Source organism: Vanacampus margaritifer, chromosome 13 (genome assembly GCF_051991255.1).
Source record: "Vanacampus margaritifer isolate UIUO_Vmar chromosome 13, RoL_Vmar_1.0, whole genome shotgun sequence".
NCBI lineage: Eukaryota > Metazoa > Chordata > Actinopteri > Syngnathiformes > Syngnathidae > Vanacampus > Vanacampus margaritifer.
This window is the reverse complement of record NC_135444.1, coordinates 21,908,984-21,930,479: the sequence shown is the minus strand read 5'-3', so window position 1 is coordinate 21,930,479 and position 21,496 is coordinate 21,908,984. Positions and strand designations below refer to the sequence as shown.

General features: G+C 41.3%; 1 protein-coding gene across 1 annotated transcript; it reads right to left on the bottom strand.

The window, feature by feature from the left end:
* Positions 1 to 1,084: 1,084 nt before the first annotated feature.
* rorca (RAR-related orphan receptor C a) lies at positions 1,085 to 17,955 on the bottom strand. Its single transcript, XM_077584075.1, has 11 exons — positions 17,792 to 17,955; positions 17,567 to 17,610; positions 8,184 to 8,269; positions 7,895 to 8,036; positions 6,186 to 6,626; positions 5,976 to 6,097; positions 5,361 to 5,493; positions 4,871 to 4,978; positions 4,669 to 4,779; positions 3,703 to 3,815; positions 1,085 to 3,620 (listed from the first exon to the last, which is right to left on the bottom strand). The coding sequence occupies exons 2-11, from the start codon at positions 17,571 to 17,573 to the stop codon at positions 3,459 to 3,461; spliced, it is 1,425 nt and encodes a 474-aa protein (XP_077440201.1). The 5' UTR covers positions 17,574 to 17,610; positions 17,792 to 17,955; the 3' UTR covers positions 1,085 to 3,458.
* Positions 17,956 to 21,496: the final 3,541 nt, after the last annotated feature.

Below are 21,496 nucleotides of genomic sequence, written 5' to 3'. Positions count from 1 at the left end.
AGTAACAATATTACTGTTGACCAGAAGATGTCAGGAAGGCGCTACTTTTGTAAGAGTGTTCAAAGGGCAGTCTGAAAATAAATGCTCTACATGGTAATATTTGGACTTTGGGGGTTATGTAGAATGAAATTAATTTTCACTCAAACATATACATACGAATGGCAAAATCTGATAAAGTGATCATTTTGCAGTGGTGTCCCCCCGCCCCCCATTCTTAAGATGTATAATGTAACAATTTACAAGCAAACTGCTCTATTAAAATAGCTTAATTTCCATTTAGGATTATGAAAATTTGATGCATACATTTTGTACGGTTGTGCTTTGTGGTACAAGTGTCTGACTTTGGAGTTTTTCAAGAAACAAGTGATCTTCCGGCTGTTGTATTTTATTCTATTTTTTTTTTTGCTGTGAGTTTTTTTTTTTAATGCCACTCCCATCTGAAGTTAGGAGTTGTGGAACTTTTATGTAAATCTGCATGACTATTATACTGCCCCCTGGTGGCCAAGTCACACACATACCAGAATTATTTGCAATCAACCACGATGCACAAACGCTTTACATACTGTTCAATTCAGTTTCATTTCAACTAGACGTTTTTATGAAGTAGTGGTACAATGTTACACTTTTCTTTGTTATATTGGAGAGGCTGGAACGTATTATCATTTCTATTGAATTCACTGACCAATGATCAATCACCGCACCCGTGTCTTTTTAATTGTAAAAAGAATTTTATTACATTCTTAAATCCACAAAGTATATCACCATTGTGCAATAACACTTTTGTGTTAATAACCGCTCTGGCTTTCTGTATATCCATGACGTGACATAAATTAGTTCTCATTTTAATCTATCATGATTCGATAATAATAATAGAACCTTAAAATAAAGTGACAATACCATAAACACGAGGATCATGACAAAAAAAAAGAGAGAAACTTTTAGGGAGACATATTTAAAAATCCTCTTAAAAAAAATAGAATTACATCTCTCCAAAAGACAAAAAGGACACTAAACTGATGAGGAAAATATCATGAAGGTACATATCAGGACAAAATTGTAGATCACAACAAAACCAAGACAAGGATCAGAGATTATAATTCATATTTTATATGTATTTTATTTTTTTCATTACTTGTATCAATATCCTATTTCATCTATGACGCCAACTCAACATGTCTTCGCAACAACAATAATCAGAAGGGTTCAAATGTTTGGTACTTTGTGTAATCCAACATTCACAAGAACATGAACTGTACACAGTGATCAAGGTTCAAAGGTCGTCTACAGTTTGTTGGTGCAAGGTGCCTTGTCGGCACCGCTGGACAGGACAGAGAGCCGAGCTATCACCCTGAGGAACTTCAACCGGGAACTTTTCGTCCCGCTAAAATTACAGCGTATGAGGATTGCAACGATTGAGGGGGGTGGGGAGGGGGGGGAGAAAATAAATCATCGCGATTAAACATTCCACGACAAAATATTGCACCTTGATACAATCCGGCCAACCCTGCGCATGAGTCGGCTTTGAATTTGTCGTATTAGAATCGAAAGTTTTTCGAAGGAAAAAAAAAAGAAAAAAAGTCTACGCTACATTAAAGTTAAATGTATGGCAACAAAGGCCCAATTGCACAATCCCAGTGTGCCGTGGCGAGGACGGCGTCTCATTTGTGTTTTTTTCTAATGCTACTTGAGATCATTCTGACTGCATGGCCAACAGCACTGTCCCAGCAGTGCCACGCAAACCAAACTGAAATATATATTTAACATCCCGTGTATGATTGTCTGTTATTTTTCACTTTCAATCAGACGTGGCAAATCCAGGTCATAGCTCCTAGCTAAGCTCCCATTGTGCTCATTTACCTGCTAGCAAACTAGCGCGCTAGCTAGCTAGCATCAATAGCTAAAGCCAAACTGTGGCAGGGTTTTTATTTTTTGAACCTGGATTTGCCACCTCTGCTTTCAAAGACAGGATTTCAACTGTCGGAAATCCTCCTCAGATTTGACCTGTAAGGTCATCACAAAAACATATATTTTGTGAGTACTATAAATTGTGTAGAATCTTTTCAGTATGAATGTTTGAGAGGGAATGAGGTAGTAAAGGTAAAGGATGAAAAAAAATGAAAGGGACAAGCGGGTTGGGACAGCTTCTGTTTTTGACCGAGCCTGTACAGTACAGTGGAACCTCCAAAGTCGAACAAAAAGTTTGGAGGACAGGTTGGAGCTAAAATTTTTTTTTAATAAAATTTGGTTTTCAAGTCATACGAGATGCACCATTCATGTTCAATTTTGGAGGCAGGCTCAACTGCAGTGAGAGTTGGCGCAGATAATAAATCCCCTCCGACCGACGTCTAAGGAGCTTAAATAAACCGGCGGCCCATCTGTCCACGCTTTATCCTTTGGCTCCGCCCCCCCCCCCCCCCTCCAATCAAAACACGCTGTGGCCGTATAGCGCCGGTCGTTATATCAGCCGTTGAGGTGCATTGGAACTGCAAATGGGGGGGGGGGGGGGGAACTTTTCTTTCGTTTAAAAAAAAAAAATAATAATTTACTCAAATATTCAATTATAACAATCCTTCCATCGTACAGGCAGGCAGTATTGTGTCTCCTACTAAAGGCTTTATATATATATATATATGGGATATATATATATATATAAAAATGGAAACTTTGAAAATATGTTGACAATCTCTCTTGTGAGTCTTCTCTAAGTGGCATATGCAAAGGGAAAGGGCGCATGGGACTGAGGTAATCAAAAAGAGCCCGTTTGCATCGGTGTCTGAGGGTAGGCTGGTAAAAACAAAAAAAAACAATAAATACCTGCATGAGCGCTTGTAAAAGAGGAAAAAAAAAAATTCAACGATTGAGAGTTTGATCATGGTCCCTTTGAACGCTTTGTTCGCGCGCCGAAAACCCTGCGAAAAGGCGACAACTGATGCTGAGTAAAAAGTGGTTGACTGCTACCAAAATGGCGACTGAAAAAAAAAAAAAAAAAAGAAAAAATCTGCGCGAGGTGAGGATTTAAAGTATGTACATTCGGAACCGGGCCTTGAAGCTGTGCTGAACGCTTTAAGGGGCGGGGTTTACATTCAACCATAGCTTAGCGGAGCTGTGAGAACTGTAGTAGAAACGACGTCTGCTTTAATAAGGACTTAGAAAAATAATTTGGAGAATACAAATCTCTAGGCCACTCTTTAATCCTTTTCTCCGAGCTCCCCCCGAAAAGAGAGGTGGGCGGGCACCGCTTGGGCGCGGCGCGAGAGGGGCGGTGTGGGTCGGCCGGGAGTTTGCGAGGTGAGAGGAGTGTTCCGAAAGTGTAGCGTGCAAGGATTGTCTTTGAGTGGCTGCTTTGCTTTTTCGCCTCCGCTCGTCGCCACATCCTTTAAACTCGCTCTCCGTTTCTCTCGCGCCCTCACGCAGTCTCTGTTGCGGAATCTCGGCCTTGTTTTGAAGCGCGACATTGCTTAGCCCTCTGTGGAGTCCGGGAAAGTGATTTCACTGCCAAACACCTCCCGGTACAGCGGCGGGAAGGTGTACGCCGTCTCGGGGTGGACCAGACGGAAGAACTCCAGTTTGTCGATGTGGAGCTTGCAAATGGACTTCATGATGGGAAGTTTTGATACCATCTGGAGGAGGAGGAGGGAATCAATCAGAAAATGTTCTGGCAGCGCGTCGACGTTGGCGCCGGCCAAAAATCGCAGCCTATACCTTGGCAAGTTTCTCTTCGGATGAGCCGCCTTTTTGTAAGCAGCGCTGGAGAGCGACGTAGACCTTGTCCTGAAGCTTCTGGATCTTTTGCACATCTGTCAGCCAGGGTCGGTCTTCAGAGAAAGAAGACAAAAATCATTTATGGTTAATACAGTTGCTTGAATGAAGCCATTTGATTTGAAATCAGCAATATTTTGGAAGTGGGGACACGTTTAGACACCCCTGCCATTTTCACTGAAGCAACCCCCTTCGCTCCCGGCTGATTAAAGATTAAAGTCTCTTCTTTCATCAGGAAAAAAATGTTTTCTATCGGTTTCCGTTTAGCAGCAATTAGCATTAGAGGTTTCATCATTATTCACAATTCTGTTTAAAACAGTGGGGAAAAGAGCTTTTTACAACATGACCCTGGTTGATCTCTTATACTCTACTGCCACCTGCTGGCCATTTTTGGAATAACTACCATTGCTTTAAGCGATCTCTACAGTTTAGAGGCTGCCTTCTTTATGCTCTAGCATAAAAAACAAAACAAAAAAGTATAAATACGTCTTTGGGAGCATGGTAATATTTCAAGTAGAACATGCTCAAATCATGCTCGAAAAGGAAAATCGATTCAATATCGATTATTCGATTTTTTAAACCCAGCGCTACGAATATAGATAGCATGTTAGGTAGGAGTTGTGCCGGGCTGGGCCGGGCCGGAGGGCCTGAGTTAGCTTCTTTTTCACACTCTCGAACCCACACAGACGTATGAAGAATGTCGCCTGACAAAATGAAGCTCCTCTCCTCACTTCAACATGCTTACTGGGCCCCAAGATGGCGCCAAAGCAATATCTTTACATTAGACAACCTAGAATCTATGAATAGGCCAATTTGTGAATGTTGAACAGTGAATATGCACTCTCTTATTATCTTTGCTGGCTTGATCTTGTGTACCTAATAAAGTGTCCACTCAGTTAAATTTGTCACCTGGTGAGAGCAGCACAGCGGCGGTGAAAAGGGCCATCTCCTCTTCAGACATCTGGATACGACTCAGGCTTTTGGCCAAGTCGAACACGGCCGTCACGAGGTCGTCGCAGCCTGGAGGAAAGGGAAATATAGAGTGGTCACGGATACGAAGAGAAACCGCCTGACAAGCGAGGAGGAAGGCGTGAGGGGGCGTCTCACTCACCAAGCGCTTTAAAGAAGTGAGCGGGGGCGAAACTTCCGTCAAAGAGGAATGTGTTATTGATGGGGTTGTAAGCGCGACACATTCGGATCAGAAGGACGTCCATGCAGCCTGTGGATGAGGGAGAAATACATTCAGATTTGGAACCATCGAACCACCATGGAACATCGATGCTAATTTTTTATTCATATTGTAGCATTTAGCTAGCGAACTTTGATCAGACAAAGTGATTGGTTGAACGTTTGGGTGTCTGAATATACTGCACAATGTGAAATTGACAATGACAAATTGAATCGAGCATGCGGCGCCTCTCATTTGAAGAACAGCGGAAGCGAGAGAGCAAAGGTGCTAAGGAAGACGTTAGAGATGGCCTTAATAAGCGCAAAGAAATGTTTTTGTCGATATGAGTTTGGAACATGTCGTATCACCCCCCGGCGAGCCACAAACTGGAATTGACTGTACTGCACTTGTTTCTATTTGAAGGCTCACTGACCCGCTTTGAGGAGGATAATCTGATCATTCTGACACAGGTCCATGAAGCCAGAGATGCGCTTGGCAAACTCCACCACATATTGGATGGCGTTGGTGATGTGAATGGCGCACTGTTGCCACATCGCCTCCGCTGACTGACAGAAGAGAGAGAGAAAAAAAAAGAAGACATTTTAGTCACCGAGAATAATAATGCAAGTTGTCGCCACTCATTCGTTTACTGGATTATTAGTTTTCTACGGACTTTTATCCTGCCTGCTTGATTAAACCACAACTATTTCAATTTGTCTATTTATTATATTTGAGGAAAGTACATCTGATTTTGCTTGAATTCTTAAAAAAAAAAAAGATGATTATCTTGCATGTTTATTGGGATTTTGTGGCTTATTTGTGACACTTCTACAAAAGGGAGAAGTGTCAACATGGGGTGTTAAAAGAAGAAGAAGCAAGCAAACTTTTTTTGCCCCTCATGTCACTGTAGGAACTAATAATCTTTCATAATTATTGTAAGAAATCAAATCATTAATTTCAGGAGCATTTGTCCATGCTGGGATTTCTTTTTGTAATCCAAATACAGTATTTGAGTTATTCGATGAATCATTTGAATCCTCCGTCCTACCTTAGCTTGGTACATTCGGGTCTCTTCCATGCTATACGTGGACCACGCCATTCTTTTCAGCTCCTCTGTACTGTACTGGCTCGTCTCCATATGCGACTTCACCACGCACTGAGTTATGTGCTCTGAGTGGAGAGAACATCGGCGTTAAAACGACTGTCGTGATCAGGAATCGATTGCATTGCATTGACGAGTTGGAAACGGCGCGCGTACCGAGCTCAAGCAGCGAGCATCCATCGGGCAGCGGGTTGAGGACGGCGTGCGAGAAGAGCCCGGAGTCGTGCAACAGCTGGTACTCGTGCTTGATACTGTGGTTGACCTCCGTGAAGTCAAAGTTGGTCTGTTCCGGCGAGCTCTGAGAGGACGAGCTGCTTCCGGCGCTGCCGGCGAGCATGTCCAGGTTGCTGTACTCGCCGCCCCCGTCCTCGGGGGTCAGCGGAAGGTCGAAGAGCAGGCCGTCGGGCAGCGTGCTGAAGTCGTCCAGGTCGCCGAGCGTGGTGCTGGATACTCTTCTGTAGGTGCGGCTGTGGTCGCCCATGTCGCCGCTCTCTTCCCGGGCTGCCATGCCGGCGTACTCCTGGGACTGCTGATGCTTCTGCACCTCCGCATACAGGCTGTCGCGCTGCTTCTTGGACATGCGGCCAAATTTCACAGCTGCACCAAAAACACATTGATATTTAGTGGTAAAAATTTGCTGGGTATCATTGACTCATTCACTCCCAGCCATTTTCACTGAAGCAACCCTCTTCGCTCCCGGCTGTTTCAATGGATTTTTACTGGGTTCTATTGTTATAAAAACATGGAACCTACCAAAAGGGAAATAAAGAATCAGGAAAAAAGTAATTTTCTATCTGTTTCCATTTTGCAGCAATTAGCATTAGAATATAGCTAAGTTTTGTCATTATTCACAAAACAGTGGGGAAAAGAGCTTTTTGCAACATGGCCCTGGTTGATCTCCTATACTCTGCTGCCACCTGCTGGTTGGTTTTTGCAATAACCACCAAGCGTTCTCTTCAGTTCAGAGGCTGCATCAAAGCCTTCTGCATGCTCGAGCACAGGGGTGGCCAAGTTCGGTCCTCGAGAGCCACTATCCAGCCTGTTTTCCACGTCTCCCTCCTTCAGCGCAGCTGAATCTAATGATCAGCTCATCAGCAAGCTTTGCAGAAGCCTGATAACGATCCTGATCATGAATCAGGTGTGTGAGTGGGGAGAAACATGGAAACCAGGATGGATAGTGGCTCTCGAGGAACGAACTTGGCCACCCCTGCTCTAGCATAAAAAAACCTTTAAAAAAACATATATATACGTTTTTTGGGACTATGGTAATATTTAAAATGGAACGTGTTTATATGATTTGGGGATTAAATGAGTTAAACACAACATGATGCATGGGGGAAATTTCGCAGTTTAATAGAGCAAAATGTGGGACATCATGTATTGCCATAAAAAGGTACTTCTACTTTTGAATTTAAAAACATTTCAGAGTAGTGATAGACCGAAGTTTTCTACTGTAAATAAAGTTTTCCAAAATTTCAACATAATATCTTAATTTTATTTAAAACTAAATAAAAAAGTGTAGGGAGTTCCCAGTGCCACTATCCTTTTTTTTTTTTTAAATATTAAGTGGGAAATTTAAATCAATCCATAAATGAAAAGTTCCCTACGTCTCAATGAGCAACAAATGCATGCGGATGTAGCTAATTTGGGGTTCGCAAAAGGTTTCAAAAGATCTGAATATGTTCGAAATGTGATAATCGGCTTCAATCCCTATTTCAGAGTCTGTACTTTCCTTTATTTGTACTACAGGAGCTGAATCGGTACTTTGATTTTTAACCTGAGCTTTTTCTTCCTTCCCCACGTGGAAGTGTCTTAAATATTTCTACTTGAGAACCGAAAAATGAGTGCTTTTGGACAACACTCACCATCACGGCTCATGCCCAGAGCCAGACATTTCTGCAGCCGGCAGTGCTGGCAGCGGTTGCGGTTGGTCCGATCGATCAGGCAGTTTCTCTGCCGTGAGCAGGAGTACATGGCGTTGTTCTGCTGGCTGCGTCGGAAGAAACCCTTTGGACAAAGAAAACCAAGATCACAATCCAAATATAATTTGGGTGGTGGCAAAAAAAAAAAAAATGAAAGAAAAAAAAGTTGGACGTGTCCCAGGTGTAATGAACTTAACGACGGTGACGCGTTTTGGCACAAGCGAGGACTCACCTTGCAGCCTTCACAGGTGATGACACCATAATGGATCCCCGATGATTTGTCCCCGCAGATTTTACAGGGTATGACTTCTATTTGAGCTGGAGAGAGAAAAGAATGGATTTGTCCATTGATTACATCTTGAAAACATTCAAGGGAAAATGCAGTGCAGTACTTGGTTGGTCATCCAGCAAATCTTCATACAACAGAAAATAGCTTTTGTTAAAGTAAACAGGCCAACCTTTTACACTATAAAACTGTGTTTGACTAAAATACCCCCCGCCCCCGACAATAAATAATATAATTTGTCTGAAGTTGAGTTTAATTTATTAAAAGGACAGTGTGCAGTAATATTAAAAAGATGGCTGCACCAGATTTAGCACAATGCTAGTTTCCATCTGTAGTCTACAAAATTGCTGTCATCTAATACTCCTTGTGTATCCTCTGACAATGAATGCCACTGCCACCTACTGTAGTTGATGTGCAATTACATTTTTACACTGTTCAAAATTTTTTACTTGGGGTCACACAAGCCCGAGGCATTTCCTCGCACCCCCCTATTAGAGGACTGCACAAAAAGTAACTTTTCCTTTTTGCTGTACACTGTGCAATGAGTTTTTATTATTAATATTATTTATTTTTTTTAATGATTATTCTAATCCTAAAATTCTGTCTATAATCAAGACACGGCAATCTTTATTTCAGCATAAAAAAAAAAAAAAAGTTTACCAATAAATGGCCCGCAGACCATTGGTTGGGGACCAATGATTTAAGCAACAGATATTTGAACACAAACTGTGGAATGACACTTTTAGTATGACAATATAACAATACAGACACATATTTTTTTTTATAATCAACTAATATTAGTAGGCAAGCTTACCGAGTCACTTTTAGTTTTGAAAATCTTGACTGTTTGTGTCTGCATTATTATACTGCCCCTGGTGGCCAAGTCGTGTACACCAAAAGCTTCTTAAAAGCTTCTTATTGCTGTGCTTTGTTTTGCCATTTCCAATCATTGCGATGAGGAAAAAAAAACGAGATGAGAAGAAAATTATTATGAGCGTGGTCACGGAACAAACAAAACAGTATTGTTTTCTGGATTAATTGCCTCAACCACACAATACAATTGGAATGTAAAAGCGAGAAATGCTGCACCTTTTCGTGGAATAGCATTTACATGTTTGTTTTTTTTTAGCTAGTACTTATTGGAAAAACTCGTTTGCGTAGACTTCCTTCTACCTTCCAATAACTCGATAATTTAGACGGGCACTGACCAAAAATGATGTAAGGCGGCGCACTTCGGGTAACGGGCGGAGTCGGAAAAACCTCAGGTTACGTCATTGTCACAAAAAAGCGAAGAAGCCGGCGCCTCCTGTGATTGACACTGGAGCCGCTGTATACATTATGCACCTTGTCTTCATTGTGGAAGCCTGAGCCTGCTTACAAAGGAGCAGCATGTTCTTTTCATTATGTTGTTTATCTAAGTAGCCGGGCCTCCTCAAGCCCAGAATAGCAGGTCAATTGCATTAGCTGAGGCCCGAGGTTATAAAGTTTCATGGCTCGCGTCTCTGTCCCTCCTCCTCCTCCTGCTTTTCGTCCTCCTCCAGGAAGAAGAAAACGGTTGCAGGCTCATCCAGAAAAACAAGCCGACTTGCGAGGATGGAGAATCGGAAAACCGCAACCGATACAATTAAGTGGCTACTGTGTTGACTGCTCACAGCCGTGTTTCTTTTGGGTCCGTAATAAAAAGCTGTTTCTCACTTATTTTGCTTGTTAAGGTTCGATTATAAAATACGACGAATAAAGTAAGGTATGTTTGGGTGGAGGATGAAACAGAAATATTTGGGGAATTAATTCACACGGTGCAGTCGCTTCCTGGTCTGCTTCATCTATCTTTCCTTCCTTTCCTTAGTCTTTCCTGTGGTCTCCCTAATTTGATGGAATTCAGATGTTTCTGGGGTTGGTGAAAGATTCTGGTTGGTAACCCGGTGGGTAGTAGGTGATGTCTGGTCGGTGCTGGATTTCACTTTCCTTTCTTTGATCCTTCCTCGGGTCTCCTGACAACCTCACGACTCTAGCTGGATTCTAAAGTATTCGGTTTAGGTGAACGGTATGAGATTTTTAATAGGTTTTAGGTGAATTAATGCGCACACACGCAAATATGTGCACACACATCCGCACATAAAAAAAAGAAAAAGAGAGGGGAAGAAAAAAAAGAGAGCAATGATGATGTAATGTCAAATCGGTAAAATGACCGAATGAACAATACTGAGCTCTCTCTCAAAGAATATAATAAATAAATAAATAAATAAATAAATAAATTACTGCTGGATCACATCTCTATGGTGTCTACCGCCACCTACAGCGGCGGAGTCCAATCTCAATATTCACAAAAGAAGAACAAATGGAAAACGGGCATAAGTGTCCGTTTTGCGCATTTTCAGTAAATTTGTTAAAAAAAAAAAATTTAAACAATTGGATGGAAACTTGACTAGTGAGAGCTACCCTATCAAAAAAAAAAAAAAAAACGGCTTGGAAATTTTTCATCCACACTTCCTGCACAATGGCGACAGGCGACATATTTGTCTGTCTGGGCAGTGGGGGCTGGTTTGAATTCATGGCCGGCTCGGAAGGATATGAATAAAGAAATAAAGAAAAGCCAGTGGAAAGAAAAGGGGAGGGAAAAAAAAGCTGCTCCTTCTATTGCTCCTCTCCAAGGCCTCCTGCCGGCCCCTCCCGCCGGCCCCTCCCGCCAGCCTGTTATATAACTGCAGTCTGGCCACATTCCACGAATGCACGCAGTCAAAAGTGGTTGTCCCGGCAACCGTGTGACGTTCCTCCCTCGCCCGCCTCTCTTCCGATTGGCCGCGGGACTCGAGCGTTATGACTCGCCCGCTCACCTGCCAGTCAAGCTGAGCAGCAAAATCGGGCCCGCGGAGCCCGAGCTGCTCCACTGACACATTTTCCCATTCAAGGAGGAAGCGCCTCTTTTCTTTTTTTTTTTTTTCATTTTCATTTGAAGGCGGGCTTTGACTGAGTAAAAGGGTCTTGAGTCCAACTTAAAAAAAAAAGTGGATGACAGTTTTAAGATTTGGAGTCGATGGTTGTATCGAAACTTGCTTGACATCTGGATTTATTCAAAGGTCCACATACAGTAGAGTAAGAGCCCAGCTGCGAGAACAGCTGCAGCCAACAGCGGCTCCTCACTTGTTGCAGCATGTCAAGTATCGGGAGTGAAATTTCAGCTGTGCCCTACGCGAGACCATAAATCTATTTTTTGCTCCGGTTGCAGCCGGCGGTCGACGGATCCCGCAGGCAAATAAATGTCTGTGTAATTACGACATACAAGCAATAAAAGCAAACATGTATTAGCATAAGTAAGATAAAGGGGGCAGGGGGGTCAATTCATGGCAATAAAGTCACACAGATTAAACTTCAAAACTGTGCACTCATTACCTCTGCCAAGGAGGTTTAGCAAGATTACATAAAGCAACTATAACTTTATCACTTATCTTAATGCGGTGGCCCGTGCTTGTTTTGACATTTTAACTTTAATCCTGAGCGAATACTCCATGAACATCAAGTCAAAAATGTAGATTTGGAAGAAATTCACATAAAAACATAAAAGTTGACTAAAAGGTCGAGATGCGCGAGTCCCGATACCAGGTATAGTATCGGGCCGATACAGATACCAGTATCAGGTGCTCTTTTGTGGTCGACCAGTAACTGAAAATTTGAAGAATAGAAAATGAATGTTCAAATTGAATAATGTTACTGTGGTTTCCACAAAGAGTTATATTTTAGCAACAATTTTAAAGCTGTCACTATCGACTACTTTTAGAATCGATTAATCAACTAATTGGATTCATTTTAATTTTGCATTAAAGTGAATACTTTTTTTTTTTAAATCCCCCTGATTACTGTTTATTAACTAGCGATTGGTGTTTTTATTTTGTACTTCGTATTCGGAATTAGTAAAAAAAAATTTAAAGGGGGATTGATGTACTATGTTACCGGTTCGGCCATTAATTCCCAAAGTAAAAACAGATGTTTACAAATGTCTTATTTTGATTAAAAACAGGAAAAAAAAAATGGGTCCAAACGATTACTCGATTATTAAAATAGTTGTTGATGAATTTTGACAGCAACAATTTTAAAGTCACCTTTGTGCCGGTCTGTGAGTTTTGGCTCAGCACTAGCAGGAAAAGGCGTTGTAAAGGCTTGTCAATGCAGACTTTGCTCTCTCAGCCGAGCTAATCAAACAGTCCAAGGTCCTATTTACCCGCACCTTACCTGACATACTGTACTTAAGCTACTTTTTGAAAGGAATGGCATCGTTGACTTCTTGCTGTATCGTTATTACATATTGCAGTCGAATTGAATATTTCAGTTGTTCCGATGATTGATTTGACACCAACTTTCCAAGAAGAACCAACTCAGCATTTTAACATCTCTGACCTAACCTTGGAAACGGTTTAGCATGGCCTGACACTCGCCCTGTCAAAAAAAAAAAAAAAAAAAAAAAAGAACAGCATGTTCAAAGAAATGACTCCTCCGATGCAACTGTCACCGAGTGAGAGGTGAAAGTCCAAACGGGCCCGTCACATAGACCGGCAACATGCCTCGAGTGCGGCCAGACACCGCGGGGGGATTTCTGACATTTACGTGCATGTTTTTTTGGACTGACAGGAGCCGCGGGATAGCCGCAGGGCAATTCATCATTTACAAGCAGGCCAAATCACACATACCGGATCAGCTTACACTTGCGGTACAGAATGTTTCCAGCGCACCAGGAGAGTCCAATTTGAAGCAGAATGCGGTCGCAACGCAACGCAACGCTGACGGTCACAAAAAAAAGCCAAAAAGGCAGATTTCCATCAGCGCACATCCTAAAAAGGACTTTTGATGATTTGTCAGTCAGCCTTGGTTTGCATACAAAGTAGAGCTGTCAAAATTAACCGCTTATCAAATTAATCGACTATTTTAATAATTGAGTAATGGTTTGGAGCCTTTTTTTAAAAATGTATTTATTGTTAAAAAAAAAATTTCGGCATATCAACAGTAATTGTTCACTGATTTCTGTAGTCCTTCATGAAAGAAGACTGATTATCTTCTGTGTTTAATCAAAATGAGACATTTGCAAACACCTATTTTTTTACGAATACGAAGTCCAAAAAAAACACCAATCACCGATTAATAAACAGTAATCGGGGGGAAAATGGCATTAAAACGAATAATTATTTCACCCTAAAAAATAACAACTATGGCATTTGAATTCATTAAATGTAAACCATTAATTTATTCCATTCTTCCTAATACGGTCCCAAACTCATGCAAAAAATCCAAAACAAAGAATGCCCAAAAAATGTCACGCGACCGCTCTAATTAATGTGACGTAATGTTCTCCAATGATCGCACCTAAATCAGCTCCTCGTCATTGTAGCGCTCCCCCCCTAACTTGTCCTCGCCAATGTAATGTCCATTTTCCTGAACCGCTTATTCCTCAAGCGTTTGAATGTAATGTCATTAAACGTAATGAACCTGCCAGCAGTCATACAACAGATGAAGGCATTCCTGCCACACAAAAATCATCTTGTGAGATCATCATTGTTACAGTGCAGATGTTTTTTGTTTGGGTGATATGCCGTGAGATTTTTCTAAGGGTTCAAAACCATTGCACAAACCAGTTCAATGTAGGTCAAGATGAGATAATTATCTTACTGTGATGTAGCATCCAAAGCTGTAAAGTTTCTGTCTGGGCTGCTCAAGACAATAAGCCGACTAACAATAAAAATTTGACAATAATTATAAAAGCGCAGTTTTGGTGCAGAAAATCTTGCAACATCACCACATTCATCGTATGTCGTCAAAAGGTTGAGTATACAGTTTTTATGATTAACTTTGAAAATTGACCTTATTTCCAAGTGGGAAAATGGCAAAGAGGTTCCACTGCCGCATTATGTCATTGTTTCCCAAACCTTGAGCCAAGGCACATATTTTACATCGGGAGAAACCTCATGGCATCCCGCCACACAAAAATGCCATTAAAAGTATATATTCTGAAATAATGATTATCTCGTCTCAATTTACTCCGAAACGTACCGACTCGGTGGCGGTGTGTAACATCTGGTCTTGTTTAGTTGAACACAAAGCAGCTGGCATACTTGGAATTTATGACCGGGATTGAACATAAACACACGCATAGACAATAAGAAGCATTTTCAGACTAATGAAGTGTAATTGGATCATTTTCCAAACCACACCTGATGATTGCATTATACGGGGTGTCCCGAAAGTTACGATACGACTCCATTTTTTCGATTTGGTTTGGTGGCAGTCGCTAACCTTCTGCTATGTGGTTTGTCAAGAGCAGATCTTGTTTCCAGAAACTTGCCATGGACACGGTTAAGTCTACTACAAGTTGGCGCCGCGCGCCGGCTATAAAGCTTCTCAAACCGGCGTTGAACTTTTTGCCGGGCGACAATTACGCAACGCTGCTCCAATGTCAATTGGCGACGGTATGCTAGTTTGAAAAAGTGCAAAGCCCGAGCCGCCGCATGCCGACGGCCTCACGTCTGAATGATGCTTGAAAGGAAACAGAAAAAAACGGAAGTGACTTTTGGGACAGCCGCTGTTCGTACTCATGAACTTTCATGAACAGTGACGCTAACACACTACAATCCCTTCCCCTCGGTGCCTCAAACCCAGGCGGGCCTCAACGAAAGGAAAAGACGCATCGCACGGCAATCGCCGTGACCTTGAGTGTCTGTTTAAAGGTCGCGAATCCAATCGCAAAAGTTGAACAAACAGATATTGTTTATCGCACTTTGCTTCATGATAGCGTACCACCAACGTCAAAATAAATATTGCGGGTGCCATCTTTGCGCTCTTGCAAACATGGATTTAATAATAATAATAATAATAATAATAAAAATGCATCAGATTTATATAGCACTTTTCTAGACCCTCAAAGAAGCTTTACAACGGAATGGATGCTTAGTGGATATGGATATTTGGTCTACGCGGACGCTCTTCGTTGAAGCCGTAAATAATTGCGGAACGGAATCTTAGCGTGCAGTCGACAGCGAGGGGAGGGGGCACCTTGACACATACCGAGTTTCGCTGTGAACTCCTGCAAGGCTGTTCTTGGAACAGATAGCGCCTGTGAGCTCTTGGGTTCGACACCGCCGCGTTCTTGGAGAGCAAGGGGCGACCTTTCGCCTTTACGCCTCCCCCTTATTATTATTATTGTTTCTACGTTTTAATACTAACACGTAGGAAGCAGCTATCAAAGATTTTTTAAAGACACTTAGTGTACCAATTGTGCCATTAATTCATCGTGTAATAGGATAATAATAGATTTAGCATTATTACACAACAACCGCGAGGCGCATGTACTACATTTGTCAGTTTTGGACTTTGAGTGTGTGTGACTTTAAAAAGGTGGGGCCTAGCCTGGTGAGTGACGTGGGAGTCAGCAAAACAAATTATTCGCTTTAATCGTTTCTTCTTCAAGTGGAGCACTCCTAATATTACGCTTGCGTTGGTTATAACTATTAAAATTGTATTTTATACATGGTGTGTACATTACTAAAGGTTTTTTTTTATTATTATAAAATATCTTTGAAAAATGGATATCAAATTTATCAGTATAAAACAGCATAATACAGTACCTACCGGCATTGCCATTTGGTTGTTTGTTTTTGCATGAATTTTGCTCTTGCATAATTTGTTACCGATCCAAATTATTATTCTGATTTGGTGGAAGTCTATGTTCCGCAGCAGTCGAAATACTAGTATCTTATTCTGTCGGCTAAATGCTGTCGAGGGGTGTCGGTGGTCGAGCTGCACATGCCCTAATGTCTAAGAATCCAGTGGTGGCGTTCTCGTCGGTTGATGTCAGTAACCCAAGTTGACAGAGGAAAATGATCTGAACTCCAGCCTGCTGGGCCTCATGTTTAAATGTGGGCTTGCTGTGCCCATATCCGGCTTTGCCACTGCGGTGCGTGACACACTGACATCATAACAGCAGGAGCACCTTTGGACAGTTATGTCTTGCACATTACGGGATACAGGAAACGTACGCTAGTAAGCCTTGACACAAATAGCGAAAAAAATGAGTAATTGATGGCTAATTATTATTTTTTTTTTTTTTACCATTGTTAATATTAATATTTAAATATACCACAAATTATGATCCCTAAACACTTTTTATTATTTGATTTAGGGGGGGGGGGGGGGTTGCGTTGAAAAAGCCTGTGCTATCAATAAAATATTTTCCAAATCTGATGTTAGCCTGGGATAAACTTATCTCCTCCACGACAAACAGTTGACATGTTCAGCATATATTTTTTTAAATCATGGCAATTATCTGAGGGAGCCCATTGTACTTCCTTGGCACCAATTCTGACTTCCCTATTAACCACTGCTTTGGCACCATCTGGTGGCATTTTAGGTCAGTACAGAAAGCGCACAAAAACGCTTAATCGGTGAGTTTTCCAACAAATAGCTGAGAATCAAATCACAGGTGGAAAATAAATGAGTCAGTGAATAGCGCACCACGACTGATGGAGGTGGAAAAATAGAGAGAGTGTGGCGTTTTTTTTTTTTTTTCAATCAAAGAGTTCAATTTCCTCTTGCTCATCTAATGGATATGCTTACAAGTAGATATAGACTGCACATAATATTAAAATATGAGAATCCCTCTCCACTGGAAAGTGATTTCAACAAACTACAAAGGACACACACACTGTAATCCTCAATGACAGAACTAGGTCAGTAGAACACCTCCTACCCCCCCCCCCTCCCCAATACATAACACACTGTCCACCATAAAAGTGAAAACAACAGCACACTTGACAGACAAAAACAAAACAAAACTCTTCTTTTAACACATTTATGGGCACCTTTACAGTTCAGCATTTTATTTATTTATTTATTAATAATGTCAGTGGTCAAGTGGAACAATCATTGTCGATATTAAGTTTAATTAAAACAAGTTGGCCAAGTGAGGAACTGTTAAAAAGTAATAAATAAGAGAAGGTGAAATTGCCCACTTTTGTCGAGGCTTGAATCAGCCTGCTCGCTCCCTCCCTTCCCGATTCCCTCTGTCGCTCTTACATAACCACAGTCAAGTCACCGGAGAGGCAACATACGCACTTGAAAAAGAACACCGGCCACCTTACAAACTGGCTAAATGTTTGTGAAGACATGTAACATTGAAATCCATACATATATTATGCAAACTGACAATCGATTTTATGCTCTACTTCCTGCATTTTCAAGGCGCGTTTAGGTTCTCTCCAAAAAAAGCGCGAATTCCAGACGCTTACGTTTCTTTTTTCTTTTTTTTAAACAAGACTCCCAAACTTTGTTATAATAGCAAAGGTACTCACCTCTCATGTCGTCGGTTTAGAGTATGAGAGTCATACAACTCCTCCTGGGTGAAAAAAAAAGAAGCCGGGGTAAAAACTGAACTTGCTCCGAGCTGTCAAAACAGCAACTCCTCATACGACTCGTGGAGTCTTTTCATCCACACACAAAAAAAAAGCGCGTCCACGACAGTATTTAAAAAAAGAAAGAAGAAGAAGTCAGTTTGCGGTGAGTTAAAGTTCGCCTACTTTCTACGCGGTCTTCCTTCCCAGGGGTCACCGTGTTGTGGTTTGGTCGAAGCGGTGAACCCACGCGTGGTCTCTCAGCTCCTTTCCTTTCTGCTCTGCGGCTGGCGCTAACCTACTTTCAACGACGCGTGGACTGCACATGATCGTCACACAGCCAACGAGCGAGCCCGCGAGCCCGCCCGCCGCGTGCGTGCGTGCGTGCGTGCCCCGTTGTCGACACAGGCGCGCGCACGTACGCACGCAAGTCGGGCGGGTGGCGCGCGCGCGCAAGGAGGCTCTGTCTCACGCGTGCGTGAGAAAGTGTGGCAGTGTGTCAGTTTAAACCGACGGCCACGCATCGTGGGAACTATTACGCGGACCGAGTGAAAAAGTGCATCTTATCTGTCTATCTGTGAAAATGAATATAAAGAAAGACCCTAAAAGTATACGACAAATTTATTTGAAAAGACATGAGAAACCTTGTAAATCAAAGAATACCACAGCTATCTATCTATCTATCTAGAATAATTTGAATGTCTTTGATTTTGATTATTCCATTATATTTGAAAACATAATACTGTATAAATATTTTTTTTAATTCATATTTATTAGGGATATAATGAAAACCTGTCTGTATCAGAAAGTCCCTTATTTTTTTCAGGTATCTTATTTTTCTGATGATTTTTGCAAGAGGTGGTAAAAGTATTCAGAACCTGTAATTTAAGAACTGCATATATTTGTAAAATGTATATAATCGATTGTACACACAAAAAAAAACTTTTTTCTTTTTGTGCTTTTTACTTTTGTAGTAATTTTGTATTTTTTACCTCAGCAAAGGAGATGGATCAGTACTTGCACCACACTTTTTTTTTCAAATAAATGTGTAAAAATCTATACAGAACATTAAGAAATAAAAGTTAAATGAAATAAATCAAATATGTACGAACAGTACATAAAGTGCAAGACATGATCACCGTATGCATTATTTTGAAATGAAAATGAAGACAAAAAAAATACATATATTTTAATACTTTGTTGAGAAATGTATGGATTCTCCAGGATTATGACATTTGAAGAACACACATGTTAATATCCATGATAGTCTATATATGATGGAAATACTAACATCGTGTAAATAGATTTAAAATGGTCTCTGCTGCTTTTTATACATTTTGCAAACAGAAAATTATGGTTGCTTAAAGCGCTACAATACGTTGATGTTATTTGTTAGCTAGTATATGGCATTTCCCCAATGTGTTAGCATTAAGATAAAGGTATGCTGTTGTTTTAAACATGTCATTTTCAGTTTTATGTTTAGACCGTACATTTCAAACACTTTTAAGTGTCTTTTTAAATGATTGTTGTTCAAGAGCCGAGTCAAATTCACAGCCAGCATGTAGCATCTCAAATTTTTGCTTGCGCGGCAAAGCAAAAATAAATAAATAAATCATCCAAAGGATGGCTTGTATCTTAGAAAACTTGTAAATCGGGTCACTCGTATCTCAAGGCACTACTTAAACGCAAGAGCGACAATTGCGTCCTCTTTTTTTTCTTCTTGTCGGCCGCATGCAACACTGAAGGAAGTTGATTATATCACCGGATTAACAAACTCTAATCTCGTTTGAGGGAATTACGTGAGTCAACAGGTTGTTTTGTTTCACCGGTTACACGGACAACGCGTGTGCATGTTTGTTATACAATAAAGCTATTTCACGACCTGGAAAAAAAAAAAAAATCATTTATTGTGATAAACTGTACTGCACAGATGTCGATATGAGCAAAGCCCGCAGGCGCACAAAGCCGAACGATTAATAACGGTGACTGAATAATTGATTGGGCGACGTGGGTACGATGACGAGCGTATCACGTAACGTGGGCACAGTTATGAAATGAGGAGCGAGATTATGGTAAATGGGTTAGTGGAGCAACACAGAGCTTTGGCCACCCCTCCCACTCGGGACGCTCATGCGCTCTCGAGAGACCCGCTGCAACCATTCCCGCTTTATACCTCAATTGAACAGCATTCACTTCCCGGTACACAACTTCCACTTGTTGTTCCTCTCAGAAGCACATCGGCTCGTGTTTACTTTCTGTAAAGCCGATAAAACATTGGCAAATAAACGCGGGACGGTCCCCTTTCTTGTTTTACAGGCACAATGATGGGAAATGTGCCGTCTTGATTGTTTGTTGCTTGCATTCTATTCTCCATCCAGCCGTGTAAACTTCCACTTCCTCCCGTTTAGGCGGCTCATGTTTCCTTCCCTGATCCTCATCTGCCACGTCGCCGTGATTATATTTTGTCCCTCGGAGTGTCGACAAAGCAGCCATCCGGTATTCGCCGCCTGTCATGTCACTCACCCCGTGACCCTGAGTCTTACGTAACCGTGGCGATGCCCAAATTAGAGCATGGAGACGAGGCAAATCAGGAAGATTAAGGACTTTTAAACCAGTGGCGGGAGGCAGGGGTGATTTAATATTTAAAGGATAAGCAAAGATATCTTGTTGTTTTAAGTTTGTCAGGATACGAGTCGCGTTTGGACGATTGTCTGCTTTCACTTTCACGAGCAAAAGATTTGAGGTACGAGAGCTTCATTTCATAACAAACAGCAGTTTGGCAGATTATCAACAGTTCTTTCAAAAAGAGGCTACAAGCAACAACATTGCTATTGCTAGCTTGATGCTAACACGCAATGTAAAACACCATAGACAGGCTCACAAATAGCATTGCTAGTCACAGTTTTATAACCTTTCAAGCAACAAATATTTGAAGATAAACAACATGTTTTCCTAAGTAACACGCTGGTCCGCTGCGTATTTTGAGCAGATTGAGTTGATTTCAGCACATTGGGTTGGCAATGAAAGGATTAACTTGGTTGCCATTTTGGACAGTTTTGTGTACCGGTTACTGATCTTAAAATACGTTTAATAAAACATTCTTAGAAAAAGTTGGCAGTTGCTTGATGGCTCAGTGTGTAAAACTACTAATTTAGGGCACAGGCATCGGGGTCAGGACGAATTGTCCTACGACAGAAAATGGGTGGGATTCCATCAAACAGCGACCTTCTGTGGCGACCTCTGACAGGGGGAATTTGCTTCTTCTTACAAAATGTTGGTCATTAAATTAATATTTTTAACCACAGCTATCTCGATAACCTGGCAAAGCATTTCTTGGTTGCTTGAACTTATCAGTACGGGTAGTTTGTACCCCGAGTGGGACACATTTCTTGACACAACGTGCTGGGTTAAATGCTCAAGTTAGCTAGTTTGGGTTTCTTTCGCGTAAAGTAGGTGTGAAACTCTTCTTTATTTGCATCTGAATTACTGCATTATGCTGCCTCCCAGTGGCCAAGCCGGGCACATCAATAGGGGCCACAATGAATTAACTCTTTGACTGCCAAAAACGTTAAATAACGTTTAGTAAAATCCTATGGAGGAGTGCCAAAGACGTTAAAAGACGTTTTTTTTTTCAAAACAGAGGTGAAACTAACCATTTTCTATTGTTGATTACTGAAAAACGGAATAAGGTAGAAACAAACTTTTTTTTCTGATGATAGATGAGAGTTCAATCTTTCATTTGGTAGTATGTGTGTTTCCTTAGTCCAAACACATAATTTTCTGTGGACCTTGAAAGATCAGTCAAAAATGCTTAAATCGGCTGGCACCCACGGCATCCCTTTTCTGAAAACGTCTGGCAGTCAAAGAGTTAATCATGATGCAAAAAAAAAA

What these genes read in the sequence shown, in the direction of transcription:
- rorca (XM_077584075.1), bottom strand. An exon ending in CCCGAATGTACCAAGCTAAG is followed by an intron (nt 5,494 to 5,975) that starts GTAGGACGGAGG and finishes CTCTTCTGTCAG; the next exon opens with TCAGCGGAGGCGATGTGGCA. An exon ending in CGCTGTGCTGCTCTCACCAG is followed by an intron (nt 3,816 to 4,668) that starts GTGACAAATTTA and finishes CTTTCTCTGAAG; the next exon opens with ACCGACCCTGGCTGACAGAT.